Source organism: Channa argus, chromosome 9 (genome assembly GCF_033026475.1).
Source record: "Channa argus isolate prfri chromosome 9, Channa argus male v1.0, whole genome shotgun sequence".
Taxonomy (NCBI): Eukaryota; Metazoa; Chordata; class Actinopteri; order Anabantiformes; family Channidae; genus Channa; species Channa argus.
In genome coordinates, this window is record NC_090205.1 from 24,347,394 (window position 1) to 24,361,689 (window position 14,296).

The 14,296-nt window shown below is 40.7% G+C and overlaps 1 protein-coding gene across 15 annotated transcripts in view; it reads right to left on the reverse strand.

The window, feature by feature from the left end:
* Positions 1–14,296, reverse strand: part of tns1b (tensin 1b) — a 154,002-nt gene that overhangs the window by 52,384 nt on the left and 87,322 nt on the right. For all 15 annotated transcript variants that reach the window (XM_067516989.1, XM_067517003.1, XM_067516999.1 and 12 more), the window contains one exon: positions 1,502–1,543. In XM_067516989.1, coding sequence (XP_067373090.1) covers positions 1,502–1,543 — 42 coding nt within the window. The remainder of the gene's footprint in view (positions 1–1,501; positions 1,544–14,296) is intronic.

Sequence of the window (14,296 nt, forward strand, 5' to 3'; positions counted from 1 at the left end):
AAACACATATATTCACACTGATCACTGCGTGTTTCAGTTAAGGAGCAAAACTAACTACACAGAGATTCTTCCACATACAGTGTGAAGAGTAAGGGATCAAAAGCAGCCACACACAGTACATACTTCTATGCACATGTGTCTATTTGGGTCCTTGTGAAGAGAATAGGCACTCGGCTTTGGGTAGTAATACTAAATTGGTTACTTGAGCCTTCCTTTCATAATGAAAATAAAACTCAACGGAAGTTGATGTGTCATACATAGTGCAGAGTGAGTCCAAGGCAAACATTTAGAGTCCAATGTATACTTTAGTGTGTTGACCTTACATGCACACACTGGTCAGACGATACTCTGAAGCAATGAAAACTATTTAAGGTCCATCAATATTTCTAAAACAACAATAAAGTTGATTAGATGAAATAAACTGCATCTGGATAGTCTCCGCTGAAAACAAATACAATTTTATATGAACCATTTGTTTTTAAATTATTAGGTAAAAATGTGCTCTGGTTAAGCAATCTTCACAATAATGTTTTCCAAAAGTCAATAGTGAAGCCAACTACACTGACAGCTGTGATGCACTGTGTGTTCTGACAGCTGTTGATTATAGCCAATCCACCACAACATGGACACCAATAGGCGATGTGAATGTTGTGGCTAATTCTCTCAATAATATTTGATCGCAGTTGCAATTTTTTTGCATAAGTCAGAGCAAATATGACTTTAAAAGCCGATGTATCTGAATCATTTCGCACCACACAATTTACAGCAAGTGCACTTCTGTTCTAGTTCTAGTCCAGTTACATGGTTGATATGATGCGTAGTTAGTATTTTATTAATAACCACAATCTGCCCCTAAACTTAAACAAATGTTTTAGTTGCCAATGAATCTCTGTACTGTAACTGTAAGGATGGATGAATGGCTATTGAGTCTGAAAACCTTTTTGGTTTGACAATGAACTTGTGAACTGTGAATAATTTCTATTCTGTCAACCAGCCACATCTGGATGGCAAAGGGCACAATTATAGACTTTGCCTCACAATCCAGTATGTTGCACTAACAAGTTTTCCTGATCACTAATCAGCAGGTAAACATAGAGGGTGATGCTCAAAGTGTCTTAAGTGCCTTTGAAAACCAGTCAAGAAAACAGATCAGAAAAGAGAATCAGCTGTTTGGTAAAGCAGCATAGCTTGCAGAAAAGAAAGCCCTGCCTGTCTTGTTTCAATTCTGCAATTTGAGCTCAAGTGAGACGTGGGAAGTTAGTCACTATCTAATACAAAATGATAGTACATCATGCAGGTTTCACTGCAGGTTTCCTTGTTGTAAACAACCTGTCATTTATACCAGCTGGAACATCTCCATCCACCCCAAATGACTACTCTTCATACATCAAACATCATACATCTGTCTGTGCTGCAGGAGCAGATAAATGGGTTCCTTGTGTTGTATAATTGTAAGGTCAGCATGTAAGTGAACGTGAAAAAAAAGAAGCTAAAAACTCACCATGGTGTCTACATGCTTCAGAGGGAGGTCACTGCTCGGTGCCTGTTGAAAAAACACAAAGACAGAAAGAGACAGGAAGTGAGATCAGCACCTGCAACACTCAAAAAGTCACCACTCTGCCTTGTTATGTCATGGCATATTATCTCATGTCATGGTATCGTCATTGTATCTTGTGTTACGTTGAAGCTACGCTCAGTATCATTCTTTGCCCTAATGTGGCCTGGAGCGGATGGTGACTCCACCTTGAATGGATGGGACCATCTATAATCCTCCTGTGTAAATATTTATACAAAGAGACAAGTCCACTTCCATTAGCCAAGACCAGAGAGTCCATCCGTGGAACCCTTTCAGCACCATATACAGCTATGGACAGAGAGAGAAAGAGAGAGGATCAGGCCATCAGAGGCCGAGGGGGAGAGAGAGAGAGAGAAAACAGGACAGAGAGGGACACAACAAGAAAATGACGGATGGGAAGACAAGCTTGGGGAGATGAAGGAGTTTCGTGGTGGAGGGTCAAAGGAAAAAAAAAAACATCAGAGCAATGCATGATGTCATAAATTTGGGTGGGCTTGGCGAACTTCATACTAACACACATACACACACACACACACTGAATGCAGCATAAAAAAAAATCAAACCTCCTAAATGATTCGCCAGAAAGTGCATAGAGGTGGAGTTTGATATTTGATTATCACTAATTAATGATTCATGTGAAAGGACTGCTAAGGGGTTGATACTGAACATTAACATCATTTTACTACTGATTAAAACCAGCCCATGTCACTGTATTGAGTGTAAACTTAAACTAGCAAAGTGTGATGAGATCATTTTATTTACAATTCTATACGTAATTCCTGTGAAGGTTTGCTCATGAATTTCCCTGTGAGTCCGTGTTCCCTTTCCAAAACAATCAGTGTGCTCGTACTTGCATCAGCACCATTTTTATCTATATTGTTACTCCCATACATTGTAGTCGCAACTGTGGACGGTTCTGCAGGAGCAGATGGCAGAACTGAAGACTGTAGAAGAAGAATGCAGATGAAGCCAACTTCTACACGTTAGAGCTCGACAGTTTCAGCGTGTAAATGTTGCACAGCGCACGTGCTGATTTCTACTAGGTTTTATTTTGTTTTGGTCTTCATAAATACAGGTGGAAAAGAAGGTGTTTGGGTGGAGGTTCCACCTGACCACTGAGCCAGTTGCCAACAAAGTTGTCCGCTAGTGTGACACAGAGGCCCATGAAGTCATGGCCTTTGTTTACAGAGGATTCCCTATTTCAGTACCCAGCTATTTCAGGTTAGAATGTGGTCACTCAAGTGGCTAAGCTGCACTGAAAGGAGTCTTCCAAATGGGACGGCCTTGTTGGGACACAAGTGGGTCTTCAAATGCAGCCTTTGAAGGCCCCTAAATTAAGACAGTTAAAATCGCAACAATTAAGAATCATGGGATCAGCCGCGGTGATAAATTATGACGGTTTGTGGCAATGCACAGGGTTTGGTGCCATTTTCCAGCGGGGACATGCAGTAGGCCAAAAGCTAAAAATGTCCTGTAATTGTGTTCATCTCAATAAATCTCTCACAAAACAATAATGTGACCTCTTCAACCTGCCTAGGAATTTGTTGACAGTGGAGATGTAAACATGAATCCTAATCATCAGCATCATTTTTACAATCATTCCATTTGCTTGAAGAAAGTAGGTGAAGTATAGCAGTCACTAACACTAAAGAGCAAGAACATTCAAATCCACTAATGCTCAAGAACATACTGTTACGTCAATCAAGTGCATAAAGTCTACAGAGTACCATCATTCCAGGAGCACACTCAAACCTGGGGTGCCAGTCCAGCTCTTGGGGTGTTGCCCATTTCCACATTTGGAAACGTTAGAGACCACGGTCTGAGGTCAGTAACGATGTGGGTAGGATTGGAACACTGAGGCTGCAGGGTTACTCTACTGACAAGAGAAATTCAGTACAAAATAAATGTAAATAGAATATGGAGCATTGTTTCCAGGGATGAAAAAGCAGACTTACCTAAAAAATATAAAAGAAGCTGAAACAAATTTATAAATTATTAGTAGCTTCTTCTTCTTTTCCTTTTGGCTGTTTCCTTTTCAGGAGTCGCCACAGCGAATCATGTGCCTCCATCTAACCCTGTCCTCTGCATCCTCTTCTCTCACACCAACTAACTTCATGTCCTCTCTCACTACATCCAGAAATCTCCTCTTTAAATAAATTATTTGTAGCTACTTGCTGTAAATAATCCCTGGAACATGATTGATTTTATTTATTATGACCGATGAGTGTTATAACCTAAATAATTCTGACTGAGTGTGTTGCACACCTCATTACGTACAGTCAGACCAATGGCGACGTTTTTTTTCTGCATAATGACAAATTAATTCCAAAAAAGCTCATTATATTAATAAGATGCATCACTGCTTTTATGAATCAAAGCCGAAATCTCTTAGGGTTTGAATAATTCATGAATTTACTGCTGAGCCAAGCAAATAAAAATACACACTGCACCTCTCTTAATTTGGAGACACATATATCCATTTTTTTTGGTCAGTGAAATTATTTTTATTAATACTACAATTGTTGGGAAAGTGTGTCACTGATCAGTCAATGATATGCACATAGGTGCAGGCGACCGTGTAGTTACTGAAATGTGTATGGGCATTTTGGACCCAAATGAATTTTACACATCCTTTGTTGGATCAATCCATTGCTGGTTTTTATCGTTTTATAGTATCTAATGACAAAAACAAAAATATCACCGTTTTATCTGTGAAAGAGTTAAACAACATAAACCCCCAGGAGTCCTTATAGGGAACACAGCACTTCCCGGTGAAGTCCTGCTTGGTAGTGAACACACAGAGAGCTTCTCTCGAAAGCTTCGGCAGAATACAAACAGTAAATGCAAACAGTAAATTATAGTCTGGTATTGTAGGGCCCAGAATACAGTCTCAAAACGCCCAGACTAAACCACCAACCACAGAAAGAGAGCGAGAGGCTTTAGAATCATCCTAACTCTATCCCAAACGACAGCCTCACTGCTGACATACCAACTCCGTGTTCAAAAACAACCAAAAGACCGAAACTAGCGAGAAGCGAAACTGGATTAAAATTCCAATAACCATTCAGCGTCGTCACGCCTGAGACAACGATGTCTTTATTTGTTCTCTATAAGAAGACACATGGAACACAGCCTCTGGGCTGCTGTTTGGACTCTAAATCCAGATTTTGGATTTGCTCCGAGGTGACAGCTGCAGGCATTTTCACACAAATAAAACCTATTGTGGGTGTACCAAGAAAAACACACAGACACAAACAATTCATGTATTCTAACATGTGCGTTTCCGCTTTGTGCAATTACAGCCACATGGCTTGTGTGTGTGCAGTGTCGCTGGGACTTGCAACTAATTTAGAAAGGATGAGAGAGCTTGGGAAGTTGTGTATCAGCAAAATAGTCCACAGAGGATCTCTATATATATTTATTTTATTTTTTGTGCTTTTTTCTTTCAGCTTCAAAGAACACATCTGACAAGGAAATGTATCACTGGGGATAGAATTGGTATCAAAGACCCTTTTTTGTAATCAATACAAGCAATGTTAAGCCAACCCCTGATGAATCACATATTTAGAGTCATTTTCAAAAACTGTAGACCCAAAAGATTACACAGCAAAACCCTCAATTTCTCCAACATTAAATTTGCTGCATCATTGTGACATTGAGATTGTAGATAAAGAGCTCAAACCTTTTCCAAAATGTAAATGAAGGAACTGGATACTCAACATGTCTATAGTGCATTTACAGCTCGTGCTGCATTGACAAGAGAAAGACAAAATATTTAACTAAAAGTTTGCAGCAACATGTGTTAATTCCAATAGAGTGACTGCAAGCGATGGTAGCAGCCCCGAGGGAAACGCAAATGCCAGACACTTGATGTCAAGATCAACTTTGCTCAATTCTGAATTTCCATTATTGACCAACAGCAAACCTTCTCTACAGTGCTGACCTTTAAAGGAAGAGGAAATTCTCAACGTGTAAAGCAATTGTAGCTTATTAGCTGTTTGATGTGCTCCATCATTTGTTTAACCCTCCAAAATAAAAGGAGCAAAGTTATGGCCTCAATTAAAAATGTATTCTCCCATGTGTGACAATGTAGGGAGCAGGTTTTAAGCCTGTTAGAAAGTCAGAACAAATCTCATTAGCTCTACTGTGGTTCTGGTTTGGCAGGAGCAACAACTAGACTTATGAGTTAAAGCAAATTCTTTCAGGAGAATAATTTTGTGCAAGCTGGTGGAAATGGGTCAGCAAAGTAAATTTTTCATTTAACGCAACCTCGTTATTGCAAATTTTTTCATAAACGATAACAATTGCCATACAAAGCTACGTGCTCCCAATTGAAGTGGTAAGTTAATTTAACCTCTTAATATGGTGCCACTTCATCAAAATGTCTTCATCAAAAGACACTGTGGCAGACAGAGGCAATCGTGTTTCTCATTATTGTCCAGCGTCTTGCAGTCATGTGTCAGACCAACACTGCAACTTTCTGTTCTGCGGCTCTCAGAATTGCAGCCACGCAAGCACAGAGCAGACTGTGGCAGACTCAGACACACCGGTGTGGTCTTTAACCGTAATTACAAAAGATGCGAGATTGAACAACAGAAAGAAAAAAAGTAATTGTTCTGCAGCCAAGAGCTCTGCAGAGCTAAAAGAGTAAAAACACACATTTTAGTGCACAGTGTTTCTCCAGCTGTGTGTCAGACAGTCACTGCAACTTAAAAACATTCAATACTTCTCTGCGCTACTTTCATTCTCTTAGTCCTTCCCACACCCATAGCTCGGAGTCATGTCATCACTGTGAGCCAAATCAGCTGAGCATCATAGGAGCTAAATAAAGACTGTGTTTATCCAGTGTGGTCACAAAATGCTAACAGAAAAACAGTGTGACACCATTTTGATTTAAACCCATGACCTTCCATATGTGAGGCAACAGTTCTTACCACTGCCCCACCTTGCCACCTCTTAGTCCATATAAGGGGTGGCTGTGCCTCAGTTAGTAGAACAACAACCACCCGTGAAGTGCAGAGTTGATGGTTCAATTGTTGGCGACTTGTGGCTATACATTGAAGTATATTTGGACAAGATGCTGAAACCCCCATAGTATGTTGAATCGCCTACCAACAAATTCCCCCTGAGGATTAATAAAGTATCTATTATCATTATTATCAGATTTTGTTTTTGCAGAATCACTATTGACACAGTCATCTGTTTAAGTGCAGCACATTAAACTATAATTTCCATCCACAGCTCCTAATCTCTACCACCACTGTACCATGTGCTTTCTTTCACATGAGCAGTGGCTCATCTGACCAATTTTCCAAATTATAGCCCACTAGAAAAGCAGAGGCAGCTATAGCATGCAGGGAGTTTCCCTCTGTTGAGTGACAGGAGGGGTAGTGGCGGTGGTGCTGGGTGGGTGAGGGTAAACGTAGCTTAAAGCAAAGCGTCTTAGGAAATGAACCCGGGCTAAATATACTGTACTGTATGGCTTTACATCTTTATTGCATGAGACACGGCCCACTGAGCTCGGCGTGGACAGCAGAGGGGTTCAAATCACCGCTTTGGGTGTGTGAGTGAGTGTGGGTGGGAGAGAGAGAGAGAGAGAGAGAGAGAGAGAGAGTATTACTTTCTGAAAGGAAACAAACAGTGCTGATTGTAAGAGTTGGAATGATTCACTGTTTACACGTAGCAGTGATTCTGCATGAAAATAAAAAAGTGAAAGAAAACTCGTCTTATTTGGTCACACTGTGTCTGTACATGGGAAGACTTGCTGTTTGCGTCTAGACCACATCCTTGTATCTATGTAAGTGTCTGAGTGAGACCAAGGGTGTGTAAGACTCATCCTTTCCTCTCCACTCTCATTCCCCCTCGTCCCTCTGCATGACCTGGTCCACCATACTGGTTATACTGCACCTCTACTCCTCTGCTCACATTGCAGTTTGGATAAAAATCCCACATTGAGAAACCTGAATAATGATCGGTCTGGACATCTGACATGTTGACTCCTGTTGTGACTGAGCGTGGATCAGCCTCAAACTGACATGAATATGGTGGATTGTCCAAAACCACTGGTGACCCAGACTGACACATGTAGTGCTGTCTGACAAAGATCACGCATAAGGGCTCTTGGCTGTCCAATGTCTAATAGTGCCTTCTAGTGGGAATAAACACAAACTGCAATTGGCAGAATGATTCCTCACCCAAATCCTCTGCCCTACACAATAAAAGCCATTTAGACAGTCTAACTCTGGAAAGAGAAGCAGTTCCTGAGTTACTCTGTGAAGACTGTGAGTGGAAATCCTGAAGGATGCTCCATCCTTCAGTGACAGAGCTCCTTGTATTTTGCTCTTTTAAGTAAGTTAAAAAACTGTGTTTGTTTGCCTTTAAAGTAAAAGCACAGCTGTTTGGCAAGAATCTTAACAAGCCCCTCTAGTGGCTGCCTAAAAAGGCAATTCTGCTTGAGTAATACTGAAGCCTCCACAGAGCCAAATTCAGCTTTATTGAAAAAGTGCCAGATGTAGTCTTGACTATGCGACGCTTAAAAAGTAGCAATTGAAAGGTTTTGCTGTCACCTGCAGTGATGGATGCCAAATCACCATCTCCTCTCTCGGGCAATACACAACAGTATTTGCAGAAACTGTATTTGCAAGTATGCGTTTGCCTTCTGAGCAAACGGTGCATGACTTCACTGGGCCAGGATTTGGTAAAACAATGAAAAAATTTGTTCATAATACAGTTCCACTGGACAGTATTATGAGTGTATGGCCCAGCTCTATCAGTCTCAGTAACACACCAGCAAAAGCAAACACACACACACACACACACACACCCTCTCTCTCACGCTTTATGGTCCTTCATCTGCAGCTTTCACACAGCCATGTTCCAGAAATCTAAACACGTTTTAGGAAGGAGGGGCTGCACGGCCTGTGTGTATTCAGGGTTAGAGTTTGGGGGCTGAAGAGTGTGTTTATTCCAGGAGGTTGGGAGGGGGGGGGGGCTGCTAAAATGCCAGGGATCCCATAAGACCAAAGTGGACAGTCCCTGCTGTGGGAAAAAAAAAGAAAAACCACTGGGCTGTCTGTGACCCCAAACCACCTTTTGACTCATATGTGTGTGTCACCCCGCCTGCCCCCGCTCTGACTGATATGGACCCCTCACTCTTATGTAACCAAAAGCCTTTTGCAACATGTGAGTGAGCATCTGTAAAGTATTTTTACTCCTTGAGGGAATACACACACGCACACACACACACACCTATTAAACAAGTCTGTATACAGTAGGCCTGTGTCCCAGTATGGTAATTACATGGAAATGTTATAAATGAACTCTTGGAAAGGGTTTTAAGGAATTGTGCAGGTTTTATCTAAATTATTCATCACTATTTTTTGGCCTCATAAAATTGAACTTCCTATGCATGTGAAATACGAGATGTTCTGTGTGTTTCACAACCATTTCAAACGGTTAAGAATATGAGGTCTATTTACCCCAAATGACAAAATAGGCTATAGTTTGTCATTGCTTTTCAAAATTCCACTACAACCATGATTCATATGACTGGCTACTGCTCTGCCACCAGTTTGTTTGAGTCATGCTTGCAGCCCTGGGCATTTGTGAACGAAATGTCATTGTTGATATACGGACAACCAAAGTCAAACCCAAAGTTTGAGATCCAGTTAATTGTCACAGTGCAGAAAACTAAAAATTAGCCTTGGAAAAACAAGTTTATTGGCGTTTAGATTTGGATCTTTATATAAGGGCAGGAGTTAAACATGCACAATTTAGTATGAATAAAAGCAAATTAGTACCACAACTCCTGCCCTTGTAGTTTTTATGGAAGCTGCAATTTTTTTCCTTTGTGCTTAAACAGCAATCATGGTTTAACTTTCTTAAAGGGAGACTTCCCCAATTTTCAACTTGCTTTCTCTGACTTCCCTATATTATAATATTTCTCTTTTTCTAGCTGAAAAACTCCTCCGGATGACATCACCCGGTGGAGCTTTGCATCATTAGGAGTTCAGATAAAAATATAATCAACTTGCTCTTGAAAATCAGGTTGGCCATGATTACAACTTCCACAGTGTGAGCAGAAAGATGACACAATCTGCACTAAAAGGTTTCTCCCTGTGATGTCAGACGGTGTTTTTCAGCTAGAAGAAGAGAGATATTTTAACGTACAGTAGGGAAGTCAGATGGAACTTTAACGGCATTTACATATTCTACTCAAACTAGAACCAAAAGAAGGAAGTTCAATATCAGTAAAGCCATCCTTTAAAAATGCAGGTTTAAATTCCTTAAATCAACTGCTGTATAGGTACTGGATTGTCCTGGATTGTCCTGGATATTGGACAGCACACTTGACATACCACATTTTGTGAATTAGAAAAATTCCCACTGAGAGACTGCATTGAATTACAGAAGCTACACAGCTTAGACATGATGCCGGGGATGTTTCAGCTCTCTCTAAGGTCCTAAATAAAATCAATCGACAAATGAAAATGTTGGCCCCAGATGACGCTACATAAAAAGCCAAGGGATGACCATAGTCTCAGCCCTCATCCACGTAAACTACAGTGCTGTTAAGTAAGAGAAAAAAAAAACAAGGCAACCATATGCAAACAAAACCAAAATGTAAGGTTCTTGAACATAAGGAGGATGCCGGCATATAATAACCATCACTTAGTGAAGTTTAGGAACAGGCTGAGGATGACCACAGTCTGAACTGATGTTTCTTCCTATTTTACTTTCTGACACCGTTGCAAACTGGAGAGAGTAAATTGCATCTTAGTGTGCAGACATGTCTATTATTATTATAGCTCACAGTGAATAGGACTGGAATTGTTTTACCTCCCATAACTACAACATCTTAACTTGGTGGGATGACTTCATAGAACAGCAGTCAACACAACACACTGTAATTCAGAACTAGAAACTGAAAACCCAAAACTGTTAAAAAGTGTTTTAAATGTATTTTCTTTTTTATTATTCTGCGAAGTGAATTAATCTGGAATTGCAGGGGAATTGCTGTATCACCTGCTATAGCAAAACACACCATTACTACCATTATTACTTGTTGTCGTAATGGCTTTTGCCTATTGTTATCAAAAAAATTGATTGGTGACAATTTATCCTCAGACGTCCTACAGCTGCTAGAGGTCACCTACCTACAGCTCACATTGATGATACAGCCTGCTGGTAGGCACAGTTTGAATGTGTTAAAAGAAACACTTTACACATTTGATTTGCCTGTTAATTGTGTCACAAAAGATAACAGAAATGCTTTAAAGTGCCCTTGCTACTCAGAGACTGATATCCTGGGAAAATTACATTGACCCAGCACTAAACACTCATTCTATCTTCGTTGAAGTGGATGCCTGGCGGGGCGGGATGAGTAACATACACACTTGAAGATCTTAGATCTTCTCATAGGACACTTAAGACACACTAACTCAAGAAGCCTTTTCTCTTATTTCGAATTTTATATACGAGTCAGTTCATGCATTCCTAAGGAAGTGGGATCATATTGTACATCATGACAAGAGGCCTGGTTGGTGTATACACACTATAATACAGGGCACAGCAGGGAGATGTGTGGTTCTAAACACAGCACTAATTGGACCACATCTAGACCAATTTTGCCCTGTAGTTAGTCATTACTCAGCAATGTCCTGGCCCAGTTCCCCCACTACACAATGCCTGTAAAAAAGAAGCTAGATGACGTAGTTGTTAGCGGTTTATGATTTTCTAGGTGTGTGCATATCTCGACTCTGGAGCAAATGCACTTTTTTATGAGTATGTGTGTTTTGGGGGGGATTGTCCAAGTGTGAAGTTAACGTTAGCCGAATCCTGACTATCCCTCATACTGCCTATAAGTCTGTGCAAAATAAAACCTATTCCTGGCAGTGCTGGCTCAACATTAGGCACAACTGAGGAATGCTCTCAGCATGCTTTATAGCATCTGCAAGTGTGGGGGTCATCATCTTCTGTCATCATCACTGTTAGATGGGAGCTTCCAACCACACATCATCAATTACACGAACTGGATTGCCAGTTGGCATTTAGTGCAGTTCCCACAGTGGGTTGTTTCATACCAGATTCACACACAACCAGTGAGTTACTATGTTTAAATCAGGGCTAAGAGCCCACTAATTTTATCATTACACTGATTGAGCATGAACACGCTTATGCAGTTGAATTTGATCTTCTATTGCTACACTTATACTGTCAGTAACACTTTATTTCCATGAAAATTCATGCATCCACAGGTTGACACATATATGAAATCATAGCTCTACCAATCCAGTTTAATTGTCATCTTTGCCTCCACAAGACTCATGGACCTACATGACTTTATGAGTCCTATGAGTCCTCTGCCCTAGACATATTTTTGTGCTTGAAAGGAATCCAAGCTTCTGTTCATCATAACGGTTCATCTGGTTTCAAAGGTTTCCGGACACATCTTGATCTTGTTGTTGTCTCGCAACTTGTTGGGAACCAGATGACGACCTTCAGTTAGTTTAAAAAGTCATTGCAGCACTATTACTACAACAACTTCTTCGATTTTGCAAGATTGTTAAATGCAGTGGAAAGCTCGAAAATCCAGCTACTAAATGGAGCGTGTGGTGCACTGACTTTTGTCAACTACTGTCTCCAAGGTCATTAAATAAACGATTAGGCCCAACTTTGAAGACAGCATAATGAAAAGTATTTTAAGTGTTCAGAAAAAATGGACATTTAAGCAGCTATAGCCTACAATTTGAAGACAGACAGCCCCGAATCTGAAGAACATCCCAAAGTCCAACACCTACTTAATGGTTCTGTCAAGTCAACTGTGTTTGATTTTGTCAAAGCTAAAACCAAGGTGCACTCAAACAGTAGGAAAAGCTCCTTGAAGATAAGTGATAAGAGAACTAAAAGGGAAAGGTGGGGCAGTGGGGCATAGGGTGTGCACCCCCACATTAACACGCGATGTTGGAGGTATACAGTAAAGACTACGACAGTCAGGAAATGTAACTACATATGCTTAAGATCCATTTCAAAATAACCTTCAAACCTGAAAGCCAACCCCTGAAACTGTAAAAACACTGCATATTTCTTCTACAGCTAAGCAACAGCTGCATGAAAATATCAGATTTTAATTCCATTCAGAGCGAGCATTATCATCCTGTAATAAAGCTGTATTTGTTTTAGCTCGTCCATCTCATCGGAATGTCTGGATTCACAGAAGTTAGATTTATTTCCAACATTTACTCCAACTAAGTGAATATATGGTCGATGCTGTAATCAGTCTGCACCTGAGCAGGGCAGTAACTCATGACGGTTCGCGCCTGTGAGCAAAGGAATTCACCAAACATGGGGCTGAGCAGGGCTGACACACACCTCACGCTGGAACAAATGATGGCATGCACGCTCGCACGTCCACAAAAAGTCGCACACAAACGGAATCGGCCATTTCCTGTCATACACAAGGGGGGCAACACACTGTGCATCACCAGAGGTATGAATCACTCATTCACTAATACAAAATACAGAACATATAGAGGCTTTCCACCAAAGCTCAACCCCCTAGTCTCAGCAGGTGTTCAGTCCATATACCTACGTCCTATTGCTTCAATGGACCTTGATATATTTTTAGAATAATCACAACAGGCCTGTAAAGACTTTCTGTTTTTTTTGTTTTTTTTCTTTCTCCATTCTTTTTGGTTATGGTAAAGATATGTCAACAAATGCTTTACGCCTCAGCTCTTTATCCATTTATGAGGGCAATCAGCACATTTAATGCAGGACTAAAGGCCTCTAGGGGGACTCCTGTTGGCAAGCTGAGGAGAAAAGGGAAACTGTATAACACAGGAGAGTGCCTTGTAACTGGTAATTTCAATCAGCATTCAGCTAAAATATTCTAATTGATGATGAAAGGCAGACGTAAATTCTTTCCTGTGTTTGCGCTGACTTATTGAAAGGTAAGTCGACTCAGACAAGCAGCTAAACTTGCGAATATTTCCACGTATGCTGTGCTATACAGCAGAATTGATCATCTGTCTCATGGTTGGATTACTGAATATGCCTCTGGCTTACAGGCCAACCAGCCCAAGAGATCTGGACGTCCATGGGCTTGGGGCCATCGGAAGTTACTGTTCTTATTGCTTATTTGACTAAGCTCAGTTAAAGGACTACGAATACCCATAAAAACATGAAAAATGATCTATGACCTGAATCTACTAGGACACAAAACATCCAAAAATACACACAAAATTTCCCAAAACTGACACAATAACCACAAACAGACTTATAAAAATGAAAAACAAAAAGTCAAAAAGGTGTTCTTCCCCTGTTTTCTGCTCCAGGCCCACATTCACGCTCTGTCTAACTCTGAAAATTCCTGGCAGCATTTTGAATTCTGTGGTCGTACTCAAGTATCGTCCTTTTCTAGTAGCAACTTGAAGTAGAACAACTGACCATGCTGGTCACCTGTCAGACTACAGGTCAGGTTAGGGAAGTAAATGTTTATGTCATGTGAAGACCACTAGGTAGTGTGGGATAGGATGTTTGTGGTCAGTTCTGGTACTCCTTTGTTCAAAGGTGTCCATTTCAGAAACCAAAGACCTCAGGTTAAGAGGAGGCCTTTAGCAATACCAAGAAAGTCTGGCCAATGCTGCCGCACATCTTAAACAGATGTTTTCATGTAGAAAGCATCTGTAGAGGCCGATAACATGTTCTTGCATGATTACT